The following is a 26,400-nucleotide window of genomic DNA, read 5'->3' on the forward strand; positions in this document are numbered from 1 at the left end:
TTAGCTTTGGCCTAGTGGTAAGGCGTCCGCCCCGTGATAGGGAGGTCGTGGGTTCGAACCCCGGCTGGGTCATACCTAAGACTTTAAAATTGGCAATCTAGCAGTGGCTGCTCCGCCTGGCGTCTGGCATTATGGAGTTAGTGCTAGGACTGGTTGTTCCGGTGTCAGAATAATGTGACTGGGTGAGACATGAAGCCTGTGCTGCGACTTCTGTCTTGTGTGTGGCGCACGTTAAATGTCAAAGCAGCACCGCCCTGATATGGCCCTTCGTGGTCGGCTGGGCGTTAATCAAACAAACAAACAAACAAACAAAAAATGTTAGCTTCTGTCTGAAAACGTAGCACTCAGCAACCGAGTATAATTCGGCAACCGATCAACGCATGGTCAAGATGATTAAACGAGAAATCGGCCAGGGATGAGAAACACGAAGCGAAACTGGGTGCAACCCAAATAAGTGGTACGCGGCTGCGAGTCGGATTGGTTACACGTGAGACTGATTTGTTGTGATTTGAACAATCAGACCCCTCGGCTTGTTCTCCCCCAGTTGGATGGCACCCAGTCATGTTTCGTGTATCTCGGCCCTGGTTACCGCCAGTTAGCTTACGGGAGCCTATCTTCATGGATTAGCTTGATCACGGCGATTTTATATGAGACAAACCTCTCTTTCACACAGGCCCATGTACGTGTTTTATACGTTCATTTCATTTAATTAGTTCTCACACAAACTCTGAATTCATACAATAGATTGTGTTCGAAAATAGATCTTCCGGGTATCTATAGGCTGTGACAGAGTGACTACTCTTGCTCTTATTGAGGCAAACTTGTCCACGTGACATTTTAGGCCAATCACTATAGCGAGGGGTCGGGTGTGTCTGAAACACGTGGACAGGGAGCGTGTGTGGAAAGTTTGCCTCAATAAAAGCAAGAGCATTCACTCTTTCACAACCGATACAAATATTGCAGAGTTATTTCCGAACATAATATAATTGTGTGTAGCGCGTAAAGCATATATGCATTCATCAGTTGTGTGTGTGTGAAAAAGAAGACTTATTTCGAAGTTCATCTTTTTCCATACAACTCTGAATTAACCCTTTCGCTGCCAATCAAAACTTCCTGACTGCCAGGGAATATTGGAGTTCGGGGTGTAATAATTCACAAAAAATTCTTGCTCCAAACTGGCAGTAGGTAGGAAAGTAAAACCTATGTTATTTTTAAAGGAAATTCAACCAAGAATCTGTTTTTAGTATCTAATCATGGAAATAATGCACAAGTGCAGGACGGGTATACCCGTCCTAAGGCAGTCAAGGGGTTAATACGCTTTACGTGCTTCAATCAAATGAAGTAATACATTTTGTTCGCCATACTGTTGGTCAAAGAACTTCCATCACTTACATGTCATATCACATTCAAAAAATACGTTTCCCGCGCTATGCAAAATGTTCATACAATTCTGAATTAATACACACTTCAAACATCACATGTTTGGTCCCAGATCATTTGCATTTTCTACACGCAAAATGTTGTTGATGGTGTGCGTCCTCTCAGATTCCCATAAAACAAATTTGGTCCCTGAAATATTGTCACAGCATTTTCACACAACTCTGAATTGATGTCCTTCTTACACCGCATTTTGGTCCCAGAATGTTCTCGTATAGTCTGCGACGCAATTGTGTGAATGGTGTACGATCTCCAACACGCAACATGAAACCATTTTGGTCCCAGAGCTTTTGTATTGCCTGAGGCGAAATTTCGTGGATGGTATACGTTCTCCAACACGCAACATGAAACCATTTTGGTCCCAGAGCTTTTGTATTGCCTGAGGCAAAATTTCGTGGAAGGTATACGTTCTCCAACACGCAACATGAAACCATTTTGGTCCCAGAGCTTTTGTATTGCCTGAGGCAAAATTTCGTGGATGGTATACGTTCTCCAACACGCAACATGAAACCATTTTGGTCCCAGAGCTTTTGTATTGCCTGAGGCAAAATTTCGTGGATGGTGTACGATCTCCAACACGCAACATGAAACCATTTTGGTCCCAGAGCTTTTGTATTGCCTGAGGCGAAATTTCGTGGATGGTATACGTTCTCTTACACTCGCCATGCCACATATTGCTGTTCGCGAAGCTTCTGTCACAACATTTATGTACAAATCTTGAGAAATACACACTGCATGCATGATATATTTGGTCCAAGAATGTATTTGTAGTCTGAGGCAAAATTTCGTGGACCTTGTATGTACAGCGGACATGCCAACTGTTGGTCCCAGAACTTTTGTCACATAATTTCCATACAACTCTGACTTAACGCACACTTCACACATCATACTTTCTGGCCCAGGACTTCCATATTGTCTGCGGCGGCATTTCGTGAATTTGTTTGTTGTCTGAGGCACATTTTTGAGAATGGTGTAAGAGCATGTACACTTCACATGCCACAATTTTGGTTCCAGAAATGATGTAGCATAATTTCCATACAACTCTAAATCACCACACACTTCAAACACCACACTTTTGGTCCCAGAAATGATGTAGCATAATTTCCATACAACTCTAAATTACCACACACTTGAAACACCACACTTTTGGTCCCAGAAATGATGTAGCATAATTTCCATACAACTCTAAATTACCACACACTTCAAACACCACACTTTTGGTCCCAGAAATGATGTAGCATAATTTCCATACAACTCTAAATTACCACACACTTCAAACACCACACTTTTGGTCCCAGAAATGATGTAGCATAATTTCCATACAACTCTAAATTACCACACACTTCAAACACCACACTTTTGGTCCCAGAAATGATGTAGCATAATTTCCATACAACTCTAAATTACCACACACTTCAAACACCACACTTTTGGTCCCAGAAATGATGTAGCATAATTTCCATACAACTCTAAATTACCACACACTTCAAACACCACACTTTTGGTTCCAGAAATGATGTAGCATAATTTCCATACAACTCTAAATTACCACACACTTCAAACACCACACTTTTGACCCCAGAACATTCGTATATTCTGCAGCGAAATTTCGTGGATGGTGTACGTTCCCTTATATTTCACATGCGACACCTTTTGTCCAAGAACTTTCTTCACAGCATTTTCACACAACTCTGAATTAATACACACTTCAAACACCACGAGTTGGTTCCAGAACTGTCGTATGGTCTGCTGCAAAATGTCGTGGATGGTGTAAGTTCTCTTCCACGTCACATTCCATCCTTTCGGTCCCAGAACTTTCGTCACAAAAATAATGTTCTCACAATTTTGAACTACTACGTTTCACAAGCTGCATATTATAATTTCCATAACAAACGTCCGAATGATACATTTCACACACCACACTTTTGGTCCCACAACTTTCGTATAGTCTCCGCCGAAATGTCGTGGATAGTGTACGTCCTCTTTGCCCTGCTCGGGACGGTGCACGCCTCCGTTCCCGCCACAAAACCTTCGTACATCGTTAACTTGTAGTTTATGCTGCGCATCACCAACGCTAAGTACACGTCTTCCAGGTGGAAGAAAGGAATGTTGGGAGAGGTCTCCACGATCTTTCTCGCCACGTTGAGGGTGCTGATATACCCGGTACCCGAGCAAAACCCGGGGTAGGTGGGTTGCGGGTAGGAGCGGATGGAGGCGTAGTATTTTGTCTTGGGGTCGCGCCACGGCTTGCCCGTCTGGTAGCAACAACCCCCAAGTGACGTCATCAGCGTCTTCTCCTTGCTCCTCGCGAGATCGAGGATGCGGTTGACGAAGACGTACATGTCTTGGTCTGTCTTCATGAAGTACCTGGTGGTAAGAATAAACAGAGCGCGTACATATATATACATCTATATATATTTTATACGACTTGTGTCTGTGTGTCTGTGTGTCTGTGTATTTGTGTATTTGTGTATTCGCCATGCACGGCCAAAGTTCTCGATGGATCTGCTTCAAATTTGGTGGGCTTATTCAGAGAGACCCCGGACACAACCTCATCGATGAGATATTTCAACACGTGCTCTCAGCGCGCAGCGCTGAACCGATTTTGGTTCCACCTCAGCTATTTTGGTTCCACCTCAGCTACCCGGGCCCCCATACCGACACACCAAAGCCAAAGTTCTCGGTGGATCTTTTTCAAATTTGGACACCGTATTCAGCTACACCCCGGACACAATATCATCGATGAGATATTTCAACACGTGCTCTCAGCGCGCAGCGCTGAATCGATTTTGGTTTTTGTGTTCATTTCACCATTATAAGTAACTCTTCCTTATCTTCTCATATTCTACAGGTTTTCAGCGTTTACCTCCCTTCCTTCGTATGGTGCACTATAGTGTGAGTGGAGCGTCTTCGGATATTCCCGGCGTTCTGTTACTGTTACTATTTTTTGAAGGTCAACGCAGTGTCCAGAACGTAAATTGGACCCGTAAATTATCCTCACTGTAAAAGTGCAAAGGTCGAATCAATTTATAGCCACGCGAAAAATACACTGTCATCTATCTCTCTATAGATACGGCTTCTCTGTGTTTGTGTGTGTGTGTGTGTGTGTGTGTGTGTGTGTGTCTCTATGTGAGCAACACCTGTGCATTGTTCAGTTCTGTTTGTGATGTGGTCTGGCGGCTTTTGTGTAATTTTATGTACTGGCCTTCCTTTGAGAAGCCATAACTTGCTCAGTCCTGTTTGAGTGGAGTTCGCCTCCAAAGGTGATTAACACGGTTACATTCGTCGACAAGGATGGGACTCGATATGGTCAGGAATGGCATTATGGCCACTGAATCATTTTCGTGCTGTTCCCATTCCACGAATCTGGGAGGGACCTAAGCTTGGCGGGTCCATTGTTCGGACCCGGCGAAGCCGGCGTACGGCTCTAAGTACTTCTTCCCGGCGAAGCCGGCTACCCGGCGAAGCGGGTATTCATTCTAGTAGATATATATATATATATATATATCTATATCTATATATATATACGAGGAAAGAATGATTAGCCAGCACAAGAAATGCTGACCAGATCTACTGCTCGATGTAATAGCCGAGCAAAGAAAGGATGCAACTATGACGCAAAAGAACGAATTACGGTACAGGTAAACGAACGAACGAACGAACGAATGAACGAACACATTGTCTGACTGAGCGCATTGAGTGCCCGATTGCCGCTCCCGTTGGACTGGTGGGGGAGACTGAGAAGGGATGCATTTATAACCATTAGCAAATCATGTTATGTAAACAAACTATCCCTATACATGCATGCGCACGATAAAGATCCCAAGCTTACAGCGAAAGTGTCACGGCATGGACAACACAAATACAAGAACAACAAATACTGTACAGCACTATTTCTTTCGCTGCACGTTTTCAGCAGCAATAACTTGCCAAAATCCTCGGAAATTTAAAAAAAAAAAAAACCAAGATACGAAAACAAAAAGGCAAAACAACAGCAACCACAACAGTACACTTACTTTGTTTTGCGACGACAACAACAACAACAACAACAACATCATCAACAAAAACAACTACAACATCATCAACAACAACATCAACATCAACAACAACTGCACAGTTGCTTTGCTTGGCCACAATGAACAACAACATCAACTATAATAACAACAGTACAATAACTTTGCTTTTCCACAATAGTCAACAACAACAACACAACAATAACTACAACATCATCATCAACATCAACAACAACAACATCAGCAACAACAGCACACTTACTTTGCTTGGCCATGTGCAATGAACAACAAGAACAAAAACAAGAACAACAACAACAACAACAACAACAACAACAACAACAACAACAACAGCACAGTTACTTTGCTTGGCCACAGTGAACAACAACAACATCAGCAATAATAACAACAACAGTACAACTAATTTGCTTTACCACAATAGTCAACAACAACAACAACAACAACAACAACAACAACAACAACAACAACAACAACAACAACAACAACACACTTACTTTGCTTGACCACAATGGTCAACAATCCAGTGCAGCCCGGCCAGCGTCTTCAGCGTCAGGTTGGCATAGCAGTCCACGAAGTCCGACACAACTACGTCACGGTATTTCGCGCTCTCTGACGCAATACCCTCCGTCACTTTGACGTCACCGGTCGTACCCAGCAGGAACACGTGACGTATGTTCCCGGTGTTATTTTTAGAAGCAGAGGCCCAGGTGTCCCGGATGGCCTGGCGTCGGTCGAAGCCGTCCGGCGAGCTAGTAATCATGATGATCATTTCCGTCGTTGTGCCGGACGCCGAAGGAGCGCAGACGTCCGGATTGTGGCTGAGAATGGTAAAGTCGGAATGGAAACAGCCTGTGCACAGCATGGGACGGTTGGTGGGTTGGGGTGGTTTGGCTGTTGCTGGTTGCGTTGGTTTCTTCTCCGAGTTGCTCTCTTTGCTTTCAGACGCGTTTGAAGATGCTGCTCCAGGTTTCGCTGACGATTCCGGTTGGGCTACGGCAGGCTTCTTCTCCGAGTTCTCAGCAGTTTCGGTTCGGGTAGTGGGAGGCTTTTCGGATTTACTCAGCATTTTGATGATGCCAGAAACGGAGTCGCCTGAGGAGATGGGGGTTCTGTTGTCTTTGACACTGCTGTTGCTAGTGTTTTCGTTCAGGTAGAAGAACTTGAGAGCTCTTCCCTGCAGGGTTGACATATCGCCCGATATCAGGATCAGTAGTCCTGTTGTCATGGTGACGAAGATGGTTAAACCCAACAGCATGTGTTGCTTATTCATCTTGAGCTTAATTGCCCTACGCTACAACAACAAACAAAAATTATAGTATACACGACACCGTTTAAGTCCAAAGACGATCCCGCGCCTAGAGTTCCTTATGGCTTATCTTTTTCTTGTACAGAAGACACAAAGCCTGACAGTTTGCGTGGCGAATATAATCAAACACTGGTACGCTTTGGATCAATGCTTTGAACACTTGTTTTCACCCCTTTTGTTATTTGAGATGCATCGTTGTCGTGTCCTGTTTCACCAAGTTGGAAGTTGTTTTGCTTCACGCAGTGAATATTATCACACACTGATACGCTTATAAGGCCAAAATAAAAAAAATAGGTCTGTTTACGGTAACCCGACCGACCCTAGTTTTTAGGTCCGACCCTAATCTTTTTTTTGGATCGTCTGAAAAAAACCAAAATAAAACGCATCCAAAATAGAGCTGTGTGCGCTCAAACAGCAAACGACAGAAGGGAGGTAAGCTCAAAGTACTGTTTATAGTTATGTTGGGCAAAAACAGGGATTGATGAGAAGAAATCGAACTGTGAAACATCATAGAGAGGGGAGAAAAAAAAAAATGGAAAAAAAAAAAAAAAAAGCCGACCTACCGACCCTATTTTTTCACCCTATGTTACCGTAAACAGACCTTTTTTTTTGTTGGCCTAATCGTGATTGCGTTGAGCCTTTATCGTCATGTCTCTGTCAATTGAGACGCTTTGTTGTCACTGTGTGTTCTTGGTTTGCTTGGGTGTTGTGGGAAAGGCGCAATCTGAAAACAGAGGAAAAGTAAATTAGGGACGTATAGCGCGTCTATATGGAAAGTGTCCGCTATTCACGCAAAAACACCTGGTGGCACGTGGTGTGTTTTGTGTGTGTGTGTGTGTGTGTGTGTGTGTGTGTGTGTGTCTGTGTCTGTGTGTGTGTCTGTGTGTGTGCGCGTGTCTGTGTGTCAGTGCGCGCTACTGTGTGAGTGTGTATGCGTGTGTGTGTGTGTGTGTGTGTGTGTGTTTGTGTGTGTGTGTGTGTCAGTGCGCGCTAGCGTGTGAGTGTGTATGTGTGTGTGTATGTGTGTGTGAGTGAGTATGTGTGTGTGTGTGTGTGTCAGTGCGTACTTGCGTGTGTATATGTATGCGTGTGTGTGTGTGTGTGTGTGCCTGCGTACATACGTGCGTGTGTGCTTGCGTGCGTGTGTGCGTGTTTGAGGTTTTATGCGTGTCTGTCAAGGTACTTCATTAAAGGCACAGTAAGCCTCCCGTAAACCATCACAGAGCTCCCCGAGCGTCTAAATACAGTACAAGCATACTTCCATTTGAACGCTCACCGAACGGGAACATCCTGGCTGCTTTCTGTCGAGCGTGAGACATTTTCCAAGAATTTATTTTCGTAGACTTGTTCCGTTAACAACAACGGCGCCTCGTTTTTGCGCTAGACCTAACTTTTAAAATCTAAATAATAAATTGACAGCTTGTTACACAAACATTCTTTAATCATAAAAGAATTCGTTTTTCATCAAGACAAGATCAGAACAATTCGAAGTTGTGAAAGTTTAAAAAAAGAAAAGCCCGGAAGCAGGGTCACGCAAGGGTCGTAGCAGACGACGGCCGGTTTATCAGTGCAAATCGCCGTTCCTCTCAACAGTCAAAAGCCATCGCTAGAGTTCTTGTGAACCACAGCCGTTGTTTCGTGCATAAAAAAACGTGCTATTGTAGATAAGCTCACGTCGAGTCGCATTCAAATGACTAACTATGACGACTGCATTGTGAAAAGGGAAAACTGGATCACACGGGTTCACGATGGCTCAGGGGTAAGATAAACCACGCAAAAATAAATTCTTTGAAAATTGTTCGCTCTTTACGGAGGGCACCTAGGATGTTCTCAATTGGTGAGTGTTTAAATGAAAGGGTGTTTGTACTGTGTGTAAAAGCCTGACCGTATCTGTGATGGTTTACGGGAGGCTTACTCTGCCTTTAAGAAATGTCCAATAATAGCTGTTCATATACTTTTATGTCTTCCCATCAATGTCCATAAATTAATTTATCCCATAAAAATCCAATATTACACGTTCAAATCGTCCTAGGTGGACGCCAGTATAATACCGCTTGGAGAGACATCAGCCTAGAGTAAATTTTAAGGGGCTAATTATTGTCCGTCAGGTCTTAATTGCCTATATTGGACATGAATTGGTTTATACGATTCGATGTTTACGCCCTCACGGCTTTTTGATGTTTGCGTGTTTAGGTGGTATCAGCCATCTGCACTTATGGTAAAATGACCAAGATCTTTAACGTGCCATTGTGGTGACACGGGGATGGGAGATGGATACCGTCACTGGGTCTGCACATAAAGTTGACCCGTGTCCGTCCCGGCCCGGATTCGAACCAGCGACCTCTCGATCACAAGTCCAGTGCTCTACCACCTGAGCTACCCGGGCCCCCGACATCAGCCTCAATCGTAGCTATGTTTATAAATTGCAGACCCCCACCTATATTGTTATAGGCTAATGGCCGAAGTTGCCACATCCACATGTTAATGACATTTAAAAATACCGAACATTATTCCTGTTTTGAAAATGACCATCCCAAGCTTACATCTATTTCACTTAATTGCTGATTATGGTTCAGTCGTCACCGGATGAACAAGCGGATTTTATAATATAAGCTCACATTGTTATAATACGAACTGCTTTGTCCAAAACAGTTACGGCATACGGTGGTTGATCAGCTTTTACTGACAGTCTGTTGCAGGGGCGGATCAGTTGCTTTGTAAGGGGGGGTGCACTTTGAATCGAAAGTGAATGTGATGGGCGCGATACGCGCCCGAATTTGCTAGGGGGGTCCGGGGGCATGCCCCCCCCCCCCGGAAAAATATTTGGCTCAAAGAAGCAAAATGGTGCCATCTGGTGCCATTTGAACTAATAAATGGTCATAGAATCAGCTTTCCAATTTTTGTTGTTGTTTGTTTTTGCTGGAGGGGGGGTGCACGTGCACCCTGTGCACCCCCCCCTCGTCCGCCCCTGTGTTGGCACTGGGAGAAACGGACCTTATTTCCCGACACAGTGGGACGATACGGTATGACATTTAAAAAAAATTGTGAGTCTTTTTGTTTCTTTTTCTTTTTGCCAAGCACACAATGAATAACATGCATCCGTCTACACACAATATACTTTCTTTCACCCTTCAACATTTACCACTCAATAAAGTCTATAGTATTGGGATCCATGAAACAAATGAAAGGCATCTACGGATGTATAGATACATAATTGACCATACTTGTGATAGTCGGCGTGCCAAGGGTAGGAGAAGTGGAGACGATTTTTATACAATGTAAATTTGAAGCTCCCAGGCAAAAAGATTACAAATCTGGCCTTGAACGTCAGGATAGCCTGGAGATATGACGGACCAGTGCTATATAATCATCAATCACTTCGTTTCACATATGATGAAAAACTGGCACATAGTTCACATACACACACATGGACAGACAGACAGACAGACAGACAGACAGACAGACAGACAGACAGACAGACAGACAGACAGACAGACAGACTACACAACATCAAACGGTATCAGGTATTCCATCCCCCCCCCCCCCCCGAAGATCTTTGACAGTGTCGCAGAGAAAACACACACACACACACACACACACACCGTGACACCACACACACTGTGACACACACGCACACACACACACACACACACACACACACACACACACACAAACACACTGTGACACGCACACGCACGAACACACACACCGTGACACCACACACACACACACAAACACGAACACACACACAGCGCTTACGTCATCAAAGCAATTTGTTAGAATACTTCACAACTGAAAAACGGCTCTTCAACAAAATTGCATTACTATTAAAAGACGTTTACATATACGAGGATTCTGGGGCGGCATGCTTTCTCGTATGAGATATTTTGTGAGACAGTAAAATAACGAGTTAATGGTGGACATAATACATACACGCTCTCCAAGTTTTCGGTCTTCCTTGCAGGGAAACATGAACGCAGCTGGTTACGAAAGATAGTTTTGAGCATCCGTCAAATACAAACGTTATCTGATTTATGTACTTGGCACTTGCGGTGGGAATCCCGCATCAATACCGGTGTAACACGAGAAAATTACTCCCACGAGATTTTTACTCCGGAGTAAACATTTCGTACGAAAAAGTTACTCCATTTACGAAAAAAGCACTCCCCCCTTGCACGAGAAAATTACTCCCCCGACGAATAAATAACGAACAAATTACTTCACCCCAACACGAGCAATTTAACCTCCCATGCCAGGTGTACGAAATGTTTACTCCCTTGTCCCCTGTTAGTCTTGGTGGTGGAAGGGGTGGAAGGAGGGTAGCGCGACATTCGTGTGCGCGAGATCACTTATTGGCATTATCCCTTCGCCCGCATCCCATTTTTGCGTACGAGATTTTTACTGGAAGTAAAAAAAAAATGGGGAGTAAAAATTTCGTGGAGGGAGTCATTTTTTCGTGCCTTGGGGAGTTCTTTTCTCGTACGAAAAGTGTACTCGGAGTAAAAATTTCGTACGAAATATTTACTCCGGAGTAAATTGTTCGTGGAGTAAAAATTTCGTGTTACACCGGCAGTGGTGAGAGTTTAAGTATAAGTTACAGCTCCGTCCATCCATGGTATCGCCTGATATTTTGTCGAGACTGGGTCAATGAATATGATGACGTCACTCGAGGCTCTGCCGAGAGTGACGTCATTATATTCTTTCACCCCGTCGAGACATTACCAAAGTAAAGAGAATTTGTCATGGGATGTGGAAACAAATAATTGGAAAATTCACCATGGGCAATCAACCCAAGCCTAGAAGTTGTAGAAGTATATTTTGTTTCAGTCTTGGCAAGGCCAGTTTTGTCCAGTTCCGGAAAAGACATCATGAATTCATTCACCCTGCCAAGACGAAAAAAACAATACACCAGTTAACAGTTCCGCGGCCATTTTAGATCTCGCACATGTGCACTTCTTTTATCGCGAGCAGATTCGACTTATTTCCTTTTCCGGGTGATGCGCATATCGTTTTTCGGCTTGTTTATGTCTTTTTCCTTTTCCGGTTGATTTCACCGCATGCGCAGATCGTGTTATTCGCCCACGTTTCTACGCAAGGGACACTACTCCGGCGCACTACTCCAGCCGTTGAAAGGGGGAAACATTTTCTTCAGTACAAGTAGTCTTTATGCATAAACAATTAACAAGAAGGACGTTGTAAATTCATTCAATGCAGATAAAATAAGAAATATGTTTGACGAACTTGTTCTGTTCTTATTCACATGACAAAATATGTGAAGATCGAGAGATGTTATTAAAAAACCGTGTTCCAGGCAACTCGCAAACAGATAACCGCTGTGTACTTCACCACAACCCAACGCAAAGGAAACATGACACACTACTATTTGGCATACCTTTTTGCATTCATTGAACTTTCGCCAATAAATTCGGCTCACATCAGTCGTGCTAAAAGTTTGTCAAAACACAACACACAGGCGATAACAAATGCCCACCTGAACTTGTGGTTCGCAACCACACACTAACGACCGTCGAGGCACGTAATGAATTTTGCAATCTTCCGACCACCATTTTTTAAGTCGGTTACTCCCATTACTGCAACCAATAACACAGCATGTTGACGCCATCGTTAATTTGGATGTAACGTGAGGTTTTTGTTATAACGTAGAGGAAAACACACCGTCCCGTTCAATTGCTTCCATCACGTTGAGCAGACGATGCAGCGGTTGCTCGTCGAAATTTCTCGTCCAACCAGAATCGCTTTGGGTATCACGTGAGTTTTCCTTCTTTGTACCATGTAAGTGCCGAAACTGTTAACTGGTGTATTTCATGGATGAAAACGTATAAGCTTATATATCCGGGCCCGTGACGCATCAAAGCTAAATTTTGTTTTGAAATGTCTTCACAACGTACAGATAACTTAAAACGACATAATCGCCTTCACAAGACAGGAAAAACGCACACTTTGTTTTTCGTCTGCTACAAATCTAGTCTTGTTGGTTGACGGAGAGAATAAAGCTTCAATCGTACCTTCATCAACAGGAATAAATGCTCAATCCGCTGTCAGTTCGCAACTGAACCTTGTTTTTTTTTCTTTAACTTTTTGGTTAACATTGAAACGGCAATCCAAAAGAGTATTTTAGCTGTTTCAAGACACAGGCTTAGCTCCTTGTTTTGAGTTGCTTTTCAGTCTAAAATGACACCGGAAGCGAACAAATTGTCGCGTATACTGTCGTCACAAAAAGACGTCATCACAAACTTACACGCAAAGCGAAAGAGACTTTGACGTCATTCACTTTTGTTCGGAATTTTTCCGTCTGTTCCTAGCTTGTCAGTGAAGACCTGACGTGAGTAAGCTTACCCAAAACGTCTTTGTTCTCTATTCTCATTGCAGCTGTGAAATAATCAGTCTTGTGTCTCCGGTCGTGTAGGTACAGAGTTTGCTTCTGCAATCATTGTGTTCGTGTTGATGACAGCTTCATAAGACAAATCAGCAAATCTATCGCGAGGAAGACGTTTATGTACAAATCACCGAACCCAACCCATTTTTTGTGTGCATTTTTCTGAAGAATAAACTGCATGTGGTTAATTTCATCCGTTTAATGCTTGTCGAAACGAGCCATTGCTTGGCCATCTGCATTTCTGGTACGACCTTCCAGATTATCAACAGCGGGTTCATGGTCGGAATCAAGAGGTCAAATTTGCGTGGCTCCCAATCATTTCATAAAAGATTTCCATTTTCTTGTTTCTGAGGCTGCGCAAGTTATTTTGCCTAGGTCATGGCCGAACTTTAGGCCTACGGAGAAATATCGCTGGATATTTTCTCCCTAGATTAACAGAGACAAAGAAGGGAAGTCATGCTGTAGGCCCTATTATTATATATCGCGTAACGGAGCTGTCACACTAGCGTTTTTGGAGATGAGAGATAGAAGAAGATATATAAATAAAATAAAATAAATAAATAAACAACAGAAGCACAAACCGTCATTCCCACAGCACTGGCAAACGGTCACAGGTGATCAAGCAGGAACGTTAAAATTGCAACGGAAACACCAATGCTAAGCGTGTCACATCAACAGACAGACAAACGCGTCCAGTGTCACTTCAACAACAAAAACTGACATCCAGCATGCGTAACTTAATTTACGCTTCAGTTTTAACGAAAACTCACCCTTGAAGGCGTAAAATCCGAACGTATAGTCATGAATTATCCAACGTTGTCGTGCGGAGCTTCTTTCTTCTTCAGCGTTCTAAAATTGTCTGGTTATACGTGTGAGCTCGTTTGCCCATTTGGGTTCCCCAAACTATACTCAGCATAGTCAGCTTCACTCCGCTTTCGTTGAGTAGGCATGCTGGGTATTTTCGTGTTTCCACAACCAACCAAACTCCGACATGGATTACAGGATCTTTTCCGTGCGCATTTGGTCTTGCACATATGTTGACCTGGGAGATCGGAAAAATCTCCACTCTTAGGGCGGCAGCGACCGGGATTCGAACTCACGACCTCCCGATTAGGAGGCCGACGTCTTACCACCACGCCACTACGCCCGTCGGTCGTGCGGAGCAATTTTAACTCCAAGCTCTGGTGTCCAATGTCATGCCCGAAGGTTAAACCCTCCAGCACGGGGGCCATTTTATACATCGGAAAATGTCTGATCAATTCAGGGATAATAATGCTCATTGCCAGATGGCGTTAACTCCACAATCCACAAAGTAGTGAGAAACGATGTTCTGACAAGAACACTTTTTACGACCTGACTTTTTTTCTTTTCTTTTTTTGGGGGGAGGGGGGGGGGTAAAAGGGGGTTATACTGTACTACCTCGCTTTAGCGTAGCCCGCATACATCCCGCTGTTATCACAAACGTTGCCCCTTGACTGTTCGTTGTGTACGCACTTTTAGGGATTCAAATCTAAAATAAAACTCTGCAAGCTAACCCGAACACCGAAGACGAAAACGCGAAATTCGATCAGTCGACTGAACTCACACAGTAATTAACAGTCTGGGATTCCCGATCGAAGACTTACCTGAAAGCACTCAGTGAGGTTTTGTTCGGGGACGGCTTGTGGCCGTGTATGTGACATTTAGTGATCCTCTGACACAACAGGCAAACCGAAAGAACGAAGACATGTTCAATTTGATCTATCAAGTGAACATAACACAGTACAGTGGACTCACCCCCCCCCCCCCCCCCATTTAGGACCCCCCCAATTTAAGACTTCCTCCATTTTAAGACCCCCAATTTAAGACTTCTTCCATTATTAGACCCTGGTTTTTTTCAGACCTTTTGTTCATAACCTCTCTAAATTCACACCCATTTTAAGACTCCTTCCTTTTTAAGACCTAGTTTTCTCAGGTTTACAGAGGTCTTAAAAGGTGGGTCCCGCTGTACTTAACCCTTAATACACTAAGCTGTCTCTGGAAATAACGATGGAAGGTTTTATCTGCCAGTGGAAGCGCTCAGTGATAACATTAACAGTACCGCGCCGCTCACCTGCCTTTCGAGAGCTTTTCTCTAATCCACAAAACAACCTGAGTTATCAGTCACAGGTTGCAGGCAATGGCTCTACACACCAACACTCAGTAAATCCAGTCACAGGTTGCAGGCAATGGCTCTACACACCAACACTCAGTAAATCCAGTCACAAGTGCATTGAATGGGGACAGGCTTACTTGTAATCCACTGCCGTCAGTTACACACACACTAACACACACACACACACACACCGTGACACATACACACCGTGACACACACACACAAATACACACACACCCACAAACAAACACACATACACATTCACACACACACACACACACACACACACACACACATACACACACACATACACACATACACACACACCAGGTAAAGAAATAACACCCATTCAACAACAAAACACATCCGAATAATTGGAGTCTTTGTCTTATAATGCGAGTATTTTCCTTATTAATCAACTAGGCAGGAAATACCAGTCCGGGAATTGAAAACAGTCAAGAACAAGTCGCGTGAAGGCGAAATTACTACATTTAGTCGAGCTGTGGAACTCACAGAATGAAACTGAACGCACTGCATTTTTTCACAATGACCGTAGTCCGCCGCTAGTTCAAAAGGCAGTGAAAGTGACGAGCCTGTTTAGCGCGGTAGCGGTTGCGCTTTGCTGCATAGCACGCTTCACTGTACCTTTCTTCGTTTTAACTTTCTGAGCGTGTTTTTAATCCAAACATATCATATCTATATGATTTTGGAATCAGGAACCGACAAGGAATAAGATGAAATTGTTTTTAAAACGATTTCGAAAATTTTATTTTAATCATAATTTTTATATTTTTAATTTTCAGAGCTTGTTTTTAATCCGAATATAACATATTTATATGTTTTTGGAATCAGAACATGATAAAGAATAAAATAAAAGTAATTTTGGATCGTTTTACAACAAAATAATTTTAATTACAATTTTCAGATTTTTAATGACCAAAGTCATCAATTAATTTTTAAGCCTCCATGCTGAAATGCAATACCGAAGTCCGGCCTTCGTCGCAGATTGCTTGGCTAAAATTTCAATCAATTTGATTGAAAAATGAAGGTGTGACAGTGCCGCCTCAACTTTTACAAAAAGCCGGATATGACGTCATAAAAGACATTTATGGAAAAAAAGAAAAAACTTCTGGGGATATCATACCCAGGAACTCTCATGTAAAATGTCATAAAGATCGGTCCAGTAGTTTACTCTGAATCGCTCTACACACACACACGCACAGACAGACAGACAGACAGACAGACAGACACACACACACACACACACACACACACACACACACACACACACACACACACACACACACATACACCATGACCCTCGTCTCGATTCCCCCTCTATGTTAAAACATTTAGTCAAAACTTGACTAAATATAAAAACCGGATGTATTCTAACTCAGTAAATGTACGTACCTCTAACATAACTATTCAGAAGCTCACTGCCGGCGTTGGGAAATACCCGCTATTACGAGTTAGTCGTGTGACAGAGAGTTTTCTTGCACACGAGACTGTAGATGTCTCACGACGGCGTAGCCGAAGTGAGACAGCAGCAGTCGAGTCACACGACCAAGCCTGAATAGCAGGTAATATACTGTTCAAAAAAAGAAACGCATAGTTGCTACTTGCCAAATTTGTTTTATTTTTCTAAAAAATTAACAGAAAATCCAATATTTAGATTATTTGTTTGAAATTTGGTATGGACACAGTTGAATGCACACACAGTTCATTTGCATCTTCAAATCAATCAGTCAATCAATACGATTGGGTGCCGAGGCTGTCAAGTCAGTAGGGGGTGTGACTGTCTTGAGCAGCAACAACTGCCCGGCACCTTCTGGGCATGGACTGGATCAGATGCCGGATATCTTGCTGTGGGATGGTGTCCCACTCCTCCTGAAGTGCCTGCAATAGATCGCGGTGATTTGCCGGCGCTTCTTCTCGCCTGCGCACACGTCTGTCCAATTCATCCCAGAGGTGTTCTATCGGGTTCATGTCTGGCGACATGGATGGCCAGGGAAGCACCTGGACATGGTGGTCGGTGAGGAACTGGGTGGTGAGTCGTGCTGTGTGCGGGCGAGCGTTGTCCTGCTGGAATATGGCATCCTGGTCAGCCAGAAGAGGAAGGGCGTGTGGGCGCAGAATTTCCTCCACGTATCGCTGGGCAGTTATGCGCCCTTGGACGTGCACCAGGGTGCTCCTTCCAGCGGTATTGATCGCCCCCCACACCATGACGCCTCCACCACCATGAACGGGTGCCTAATCCACACAGTTGGGCGCGTAACGTTCGTTTACTCTCCGGTAGACCCTCCTCCGACCATCATATCGCTGGAGCAGGAAGTAGGACTCGTCGCTGAACCACACGTGTCTCCAGTGATTCCGGACGGTCCAGCGAAGGTGCTGGTTGCCCCACTGCACTCGGTTCTGGCGATGGCGGCGGGTGAGGACAGCTCCTCTGTGAGGTCTGCGAGCTCTCAAACCAGCTTCATGCAGGCGGTTCCGCACGGTCTGGTCCGATAATCGGTGTGGCCCGGGGAGAGCCTGGACAGAAGATGAGGCCGACAGGAAACGATTCCGGAGGTGGCGGAGCCGTATGAAGCGGTCGTGAGCAGCAGTTGTCGCCCTTGGTCTTCCCGCTCGTGGCAAGTCAGCAACGGAGCCAGTGGCTTGAAACCTGACCCACAGTCTACTGATGGTGCTCTGGGACACGTGGAAGTGCCTGGCGATTGCACTTTGACTTTGGCCTGCTTGTAAACGACCCAATGCAATTTGGCGGTCTTCTCTGCTCAATCGGGCCATCTTTCGTCGCTGAATTGTCGTCTGATTTCTTTGTGGCGAACAATCCGCTTTTATGGGTTTTGGAAGACATGGTGAGAGCTCAATATTCCCCGAGTTTCACGAGATTACACTGAAGCATGACGAATGGTCATGCCAAATGAGCAATTTTGACATTGTAGCCACTGATAACGCATGCGTCACGTGCAGAGCTCACTTGTGGCAATGGACGAAAGGTCGACGACCAGATAAACATTTTCTGCAGTTTGGTGGATATCCTTGTAGCCATATAATTAAATTAACCAAATATTACAAGCTATGCGTTTCTTTTTTTGAACAGTATATATACCGAGGCACACACAACCACACAGTAAAGGAAGACTACCTTGGCACAAACACTACGTACTGCACACATTTTGTGTCTTTTCGGTTCTTGAGTTGAGATTGTGCTCAGTTTTACTCGACCAGCGTAAATGTGTACCTTCCTACCCAGATATGAAAACGCGTGCAAATTAGGCCAAAAAAAAAATAGTCTGTTTACGGTAACGCGACCGACCCTATTATTTTCGCGCGACCCTAGACTTTTTTTTTGGCATTTGGGAAAAAAATATATATATTTTTGGGTTTTTTGGCAAAATAACGTACAAATATGATTTTTTGGGAAAAAAAAATATCCCGACCTACCGACCCTATTTTTTTGGTCTATGTTACCGTAAACAGACTTTTTTTTGTGGCCTTACTAGACCGACTGACCAACACAATCTCAATCCACTTCCGTTGAGCATTATAGAACCGACACACACAAACACACAGTATATTATTAAGACGGTCAGTTCCACAAAACACAACTAATATTCAAAATCTTTGCCCTGCAGTCAAGCAGTTTCAACTATTTCCTTCTCTACAAGAGTAATTAATGTGCACCCACCTATCCAGAGTTGAAAGCATGCGAGCGGCAAAACACTGTATAGTCCGTATAGTTAATCCAAGCGGGTAGTTTGTCGACGTGGTCATGAATACCCCGGGTGCGAGGGACAGCCTTGCAAAGCCGTACCGTCTACGACGCCATGGTCAGGTATGTAATGGGTGTGTGCGGTGGTCAGTCAACTAAAGCCAAAACCCGTGTTGATGGCGCTGAACGCCGGGCCGTATGACACAGAGCTGTACAAAGGCGGCCAACGGAGGAAGTCAGGTGTAACAGCAAGAGAGGCCGCTCACACACTATAGCAAGGAAGCTGTAGTTCAACTGTGCCCCTTTAAATTGGCACGCATACGTACTGTGCAAAGCAAAATAGCCGCGACTGAAACCTATCCCGAGCAAATACAAAAGACTTCACGAACGTTCCTTGTTACAGTGGTACCTGTGATGAAAGGACACCCTTGGGACCAGCCAGAAGTGTCCCTACATTGCAGGTGGCCTTTCATGACAGGTATACTTTGGTCGAGATAACTTAAACAGGGACAAGAGGTGTCCTTTTAAGGGAGGTGTCCTCTCATGGGAGGGTCCACACATCGCAGGTACTGCTGTACTTGTCAGAATACTACGTCTGTGTCACGGTGGTTTAGAGAGTTGCAGTCACAACCTGAAAGGCCTCGATATTGTTGTTGGTATAAGACGTGTCAGACGCACACTGAGACAGAAGGGATCCTATTCGACACGCAGAGGGTGCACTTGTCTTTTGTTTTAGGGCTGACGTAATGTGATTTATCCTACATACGTGAGAGAGATACCCGTGAGATAAAAATCGTTCAAATCACACGTGTGTATATCATGTAAATGAGGTCAACCGGAAGGTCATGCTATGTAAATTAGTAATTACATATTCATGAAGAACTACTTTTGCAACAAAATGGCAACTGCCACGAAACCGATTTGTCAACACTGAAAGAATTTTTGAGTGATGAGCTGTTCGAAGACATGTTTGGCGATGACGCGAATGACGAAGTCGATGAAGAAAAAAGCGAGTCATCCATGATTTATGATTTTTCTCCAATAGACTCATTCGTTCAGACAAACAAGAACAAGAACACTCTCCGAAAAACGGTTTACGATATACGTCGCCTATCGACGTTTATGGCGAAACACGGGGACAAAAGAAACATTAGCACCATCCAACCACAAACATTATGCAAAATTCTCTGCTCTCTTTTCATGAGTTTGAAAAAACCGGATGGCAAAGAGTATGAACCATCCCCACGCTGAGGGGCCTTCTCAGCAGCATCCGTCGACAGTTGAAGTCTAAAAAGTACTGTGCACCCGTTATAGACGGCCCCGAATTTGCACTTGTAACTGAGAGAAGTCGTGAAGACAAAGCAGAAGATTGTTAAACAGGAAGGTTGTGGCAACTTACCTAACAGGGCTCAACCGCTGAAAGATGAAGATGTTGACAAGCTGTGGCAGACAAAACAGCTCGGAGTCGCAGATCCAGAAGTAATCCTGAATACTCTGTGGTGGCAAAACACAGTCAACTTTGGTCTGCGCAGCGTGACACCTCACAGGCACATGCAGTGAGGAGACGTGTCCTTGCATGAAGACAGTAATGGCAGAGAATATCTCCAATTTTGCGAAAGACAATCCACAACCAAAGCCAGGGCGACATGTGAAGAAAAGCTGGGATCATCAACCCGAGGTAGATCTACACCAACCACTCTGCACGCCAGTTCCTAGTGCAGAAACTTTCCGAGAATAACGTTCCTCCGACCAAAATAATGCAGCTATCTGGGCACAACAACGTTAAGCAGCATTTCCCAAGAGGAACACCGTGGCTTCAGTCTGATGCTAAACGGCACTGCACCGGTCTCGGAGCTGTCGCCAGTGTCGGCAGACGACACATTGGATTCGCACGGCCACTTCAACTCCAGCCGTCTCCACTGCCACTGCCACAATCACATCCCAGCAAACGCTAACAACACTGTTTGCAAGGCCTGTGCACGTTGGTACCATCAACATCAACCAATATTTGTCCAGTCACCAAACCGAGAAGTGACCATCTGAAAGCTGTCGACTCGCCTGGCTCCGACTTGACTGTCATCCTATCGCGGAAGGATATGCTTTGCTGTTGTTGTTCCTTTTGGTTTCTTTTATCCTGTGGCCCCTGCTTTTCTTTTTATCTGGTATATTTTGAAGTGACCATCATTTCGTTGTTCGAATTTATTTAATCAATGTTCAATATTAAACTTAACAGTGTTAACAAAGGCGAACTACTTTGTCCTAGTTTGAGAGTGTGTGTCATGGCGGAGGAATGAATGTCAAATTGAGTAAAGTGGTTTGAAGTTCTAAAGCGGGTTGATCCAAAGGCAATAGCGCTGTCGGTGACTTTTAGTTAGATCTGGCACAGAAGTATATAATGTAGGATAAACAGAATACTACATGGCTTGCTGTGTCGTACCAGATTTACACTCGTTGCTTTTTCAAATAGTGAACAGCTCGCTTTCGCTCGCAGTTCACTATTTAAAAAAACAACTCGTGTAAATCTGGTACGACACAGCAAGCCATGTAGTATTCTCTATTTCTTTCTTTCTTTATTTGGTGTTTAACGTCGTTTTCAACCACGAAGGTTATATCGCGACGACGTAATGTGATGATATGAATGGAGCGAGAGAGAGAGAGAGAGAGAGAGAGAGAGAGAGAGAGAGAGAGAGAGAGAGAGAGAGAGAGAGAGAGAGAGAGAGAGAGAGAGAGATTTGTTTTGATATTGTCGTCCTAATCTTGACTGTTATGAGTGGACTATTTGCGCCTCGATATTTTATTTCTGTTCTTACAAACTTTTATGTTGTTTACTGTAATGCTGTATACACCACACCTGGGTTTCTCCTCGTTGAGATAATAAAGTGTTCTATGTCTATGTATAGTATACAGGGAATGCGCCAGAGTAGAATTCCTAGTGGAAACGAGATCCCACTCAGTCTCGACTAAAAAGGTTGTTGATCTTTTACGTTCCGATACTTCTTCTTTTTACATTTATTCAAGTTTTGACTAAATGTTTTAACATAGAGGAGGAATCGAGACGAGGGTCGTGGTGTATGTGTGTCTGTGTGTCTGTGTGTCAGTGTGTGTGTCTGTGTGTGTGTGTGTGTGTGTGTGTGTAGAGCGATTCAGAGTAAACTACTGGACCGATCGTTATGAAATTTGACATGAGAGTTCCTGGGTATGATATTCCCAGACATTTTTTTCATTTTTTGGATAAACGTCTTTGATGACGTCATACCCGGCTTTTTGTAAAAGTTGAGGCGGCACTGTCACACCCTCATTTTTCAATTAAATTGATTGAAATTTTGGCCAAGCAATCTTCGACGAAGGCCAGACTTTGGTATTGCATTTCAGCTTGGAGGCTTAAAAATTAATTAATGACTTTGGTCATTAAAAATTCGAAAATTGTAATTAAAATTATTTTTTATAAAACGAATCAAAATTACGTTCATCTTATTCTTCATCATTTTCTGATTCCAAAAACATATAAATATATTATATTTGGATTCTTCTTCTTCTTCTTCTTGGCGTTCGCAGAGGTTACACGATCAGTCCAGCACTGGTGTTAAATATTTGGATTAAAAACAAGCTCTGAAAATTAAAAATATAAAAATTATGATTAAAATTAAATTTCCGAAATCGATTTAAAAACAATTTCATCTTATTCCTTGTCGATTCCTGATTCCAAAAACATATAGATATATGTTTGGATTAAAAACACGCTCAGAAAGTTAAAGCGAAGAGAGGTACAAAAAAGCGTGCTATGCAGCACAGCGCAACCGGTCCAGTAGTTTACTCTGAATCGCTCTACACACACACACACACACACACACACACACACACACACACACACACACACACACACACACCACGACTCTCGTCTCGATTCCCCCTCTATGTTAAAACATTTAGTCAAAACTTGACTAAATGTAAAAAGGTAGTTTAATTTCACTCACCGTCTTCAGTCCCAGACGAACACTGTCAATAAATCTATCAAAAGCTTCTATCGTGTTGTCTGAAGCGTCACGCTTGATGTTGTTGAAGTTGTTGTTGGTGGTGGTGGTGGTGGTTTTGGGTGTAGTTGTTGTTGTTGCTGTATATATTGTTGTTGTCGTTGATGGTGGCGGTGATGGTCTTGTTGTTGTTGTTGTTGTTAGTGGAGGTGGTGATGCTGCTGCTTCTGCTTTCGTTCTGTTCTTGTTCTTGGTTGTTCTTGTTCTCCTTCCTCTTGTTCTTTTGTCTTCAGTCAACCGCAGCCATTATGGATTGCTGCAGCTTTAGCGTTAACTCATCACGTCTAGTTATAGCGTCGTTTGACCTTCACTTTGTCAATGTATACACATCGACGTTTACAGTTTCTATCGTGCTGTCGTGTTACGGCGGTCTTTATGAGATTATTGATGACGCTATTGTCGCCGTTGCTGTACGGCAGTACCTGCTAGTGCTATGTTCGGTGGGTGTCCTTTACTCGGTGTTAGTGCAGCACTGAAGCGCAGTTACGCCGAGTGTTCACTGTCACAACGTGTCACAATAATATTTATTTATTTTATGCAATTTATATCGCGCACATATCTCAACCACGGGTTCAAAGGCGCCACACGTTTACCACCTAAATTAATAGACATTCTACGCCGCAATCTTTTCATGAGTTGACTGTCTCACCGGGCTTTCTACGTACACTATACTAGGCATAACTCTTAACTAACATGTTCATGAATTAATCACTGTTTCACGTTCTACATTCTACATAACTCGGGACTAGCATTTTCATTAGCAAATTGTCTCACATTCAATTCAACAACTATTCAGAATTCGGAACTAGCATTTTCATCAGTTGTCTCACATTTACACCACCCGTAAGAGAGAACCAGCATTTTCATCAGTTGTCTCACATTTACACCGCCCGTAAGAGGGAACCAGCATTTTCATCAGTTGTCTCACATTTACACCGCCCGTAAGAGGGAACCAGCATTTTCATCAGTTGTCTCACATTTACACCGCCCGTAAGAGGGAACTAGCATTTTCATCAGTTGTCTCACATTTACACCACCCGTAAGAGAGAACCAGCATTTTCATGAGTAATTTGTCTCATATTCTACAACCATACAGAACTCGGAACCAGCATTTTCATGTTGAGTTAATTGTCTCGCATTCTACAAAATATAGAACACGGAACCAGCATTTTTGATTGCTTGTTAATTTTGTTCACATTCTACACCACACAGAAGTTGTGATTAGCATTTCTGTGAGTTAATTGTCTTACATTCTGAACTTTGAACCGGCATTTTTGCCACTGTTCGTCTCATTGATTCATCTCAGATCCACATTGTACCTTTTTCCTCGCTCATAAATTTCCGCCACTGTGACAGGCAACTCATCACTCTGAATTCTGCTTGCTTTTCCCCCGGAATCGGAGTATGGCTGCCTGAATGGCGGGGAAAAACGGTCATACACGTCAAAATCAACCCATTCGAGCAAACATACGGGTGTACAGTACGTGAACACAGATAAAAGATGACAAAGAAACCTGCTTCCGGGTCTGTCCTTTTGCCCTTCGAATGGTTGTAAAACACACTTGCACACACAGTTCCGCTCTACCGTTCTTTCTGTGCAGTCGTCGTATCTGCTTTGAAACAATATATATAATAATAGCCTGTGCAGGTTTAGTGTCGCATCATCTCCACAGCACACTGGCCTGACCTAGCTGTCACTGTTCGCTCGAGCGTACTGGGTCATAGGCACCAGAAGCTTATACATTCAGTGATGTCGGCACTGCGTCGACAAAACGCCGAAATTTCGTTCAAATCGCCGAAAAATGTGCCGTTATTTCGGCAAATCTATTTCGATTTCTTTCCCGTTAGGGGAAAGGTAACGGCCAAAACTTGGAAACTTTGGAAAAATTGCCGAAACTTTAAAGGGATATTACCGAAGAAAAAAGGCCCTCAGATCTCTTCCCAAATGTGACGGGCGCAGTGGCGTGGTGGCAAGACGTCGGCCTCCCGATCAGGAGGCCGTGAGTTCGAATCCCGGTCGCTGGCCGCCTGGTGGGTTAAGAGTGGAGATTTTTCCGATCTCCCAGGTCAACTTTTGCACAGACCTGCTAGTGACCTTAACCCCCTTCGTGTGTACACGCAAGCATAAGACCAAGTGCGCACGAAAAAGATCCTGTAATCCATGTCGGAGTTCGGTGGGCTATGGAAACCTGGGTAGTGAAACCCAAATGGGCAAACACGCAAGCTCACACGTCTCCAGAATTTCTGGAACGCTGAAGAAGAAGAAGAAGAAGAAGCTTCCAAAATGTATACCATAAGATTCTGTGATACAAATAATGCCACCGCGCAGGAGGACTGCCTACACTTTTTGCAAAAGCAGGTGTTTTAAAAGCTTACTTAAATGTCACAAAACGGGCAAAGCAAGAGTACTGATCTTTGTGGGTTAATTCCACTGAGTTATTTCTCTTGTTTGTGAACGTGATAAGGTTACTAGGTCGCGGCGTCATAGCGGGTGCTGGCCGTGGTGTCACCAGCCGGCGCTTATGGAAGACTTCCTGTTTCCAACACCGGAGAGAAGCCGGCAGCGCTATGAAGCGCATTCACTCACTTTGGTTTGATTAATGATCATACGTGTGGACCGTTTCCGTACAAATCGTGCGGTGTGCGTCTAGTTGATTAAAGCCTGTCCTTAATTGGACGAAGTCGACTTCGCGAAGCTGGCTGCACGGAGCTTTAGCAATGTGATTTTGGTCAAAAGACTTTGCGAAGTTGACTTCAGGGTCAATGGAGGACCGCCTTAAAGGTAGAGTTAATTCTCTAGATTCTTCAGTTTCGTTAAATTCAACAGAAACTCCCCGCAAACGGTCCGATCAGTCGTATCCCCCTGTAGCGGCCATGTTGGCAAATTAACCGAAGAAAATGGCGCCCAAGGACTGTTATGCCGGGGTGGAAGTAGAGATAAGCGCCTACTTCCCAAGAAATGCTCCATATGGCTTCGTGTCTCCAAACACCTCTGACAGTCAAATCCAGCTCCTGGCCTTCACGTGGCGGGCCCTGTCTTCGACTAACAGGAGAAGGGATGCAGGCGGGTCACTGGCGCCTTAAAACCAGCTGCTTCGGGCAGATGGGGCTCGTTAACCTTGGATGGTCGCTCATCTAGGAGAAGGACAACTCCGATTTCAAAACCCGCACTGCCTTGTGTGCGCCTTGGGAAAGGCAAAGGCTACGAGAAGGAAAACTTCGACGTCAAACCCGGGTAGAGTGGACTCGACAGCCCAGCAAGGCAGCTACTCTTGGGGAGGAGGCAACCCTGAGTAAGAACCTCAACCACCGAAGACGGAAGACAGCAGCCAACTTGGTGTGG

General features: G+C 44.0%; 1 protein-coding gene across 4 annotated transcripts in view; it reads right to left on the reverse strand.

Moving 5' to 3' along the window:
• Window positions 1-1,205: 1,205 nt before the first annotated feature.
• Window positions 1,206-26,400, reverse strand: part of LOC138946325 (beta-1,3-galactosyltransferase 1-like) — a 30,043-nt gene continuing 4,848 nt past the window's right edge. For 2 of the 4 annotated variants that reach the window (XM_070317874.1, XM_070317873.1), the window contains exons 2-3: window positions 5,963-7,498; window positions 1,206-3,804 (exon numbers count right to left, since the gene is read on the reverse strand). In XM_070317874.1, the coding sequence (XP_070173975.1) occupies window positions 3,348-3,804; window positions 5,963-6,738 (1,233 nt within the window). In that variant the 5' untranslated portion in view covers window positions 6,739-7,498 and the 3' untranslated portion in view covers window positions 1,206-3,347. Of the gene's footprint in view, window positions 3,805-5,962; window positions 7,499-19,002; window positions 19,322-23,000; window positions 23,935-26,400 lie in introns of those variants that run through there. The other 2 variants (XM_070317872.1, XM_070317871.1) reach the window with 2 other exon arrangements.

Source organism: Littorina saxatilis, linkage group LG13 (assembly GCF_037325665.1).
Source record: "Littorina saxatilis isolate snail1 linkage group LG13, US_GU_Lsax_2.0, whole genome shotgun sequence".
Classification (NCBI taxonomy): Eukaryota; Metazoa; Mollusca; class Gastropoda; order Littorinimorpha; family Littorinidae; genus Littorina; species Littorina saxatilis.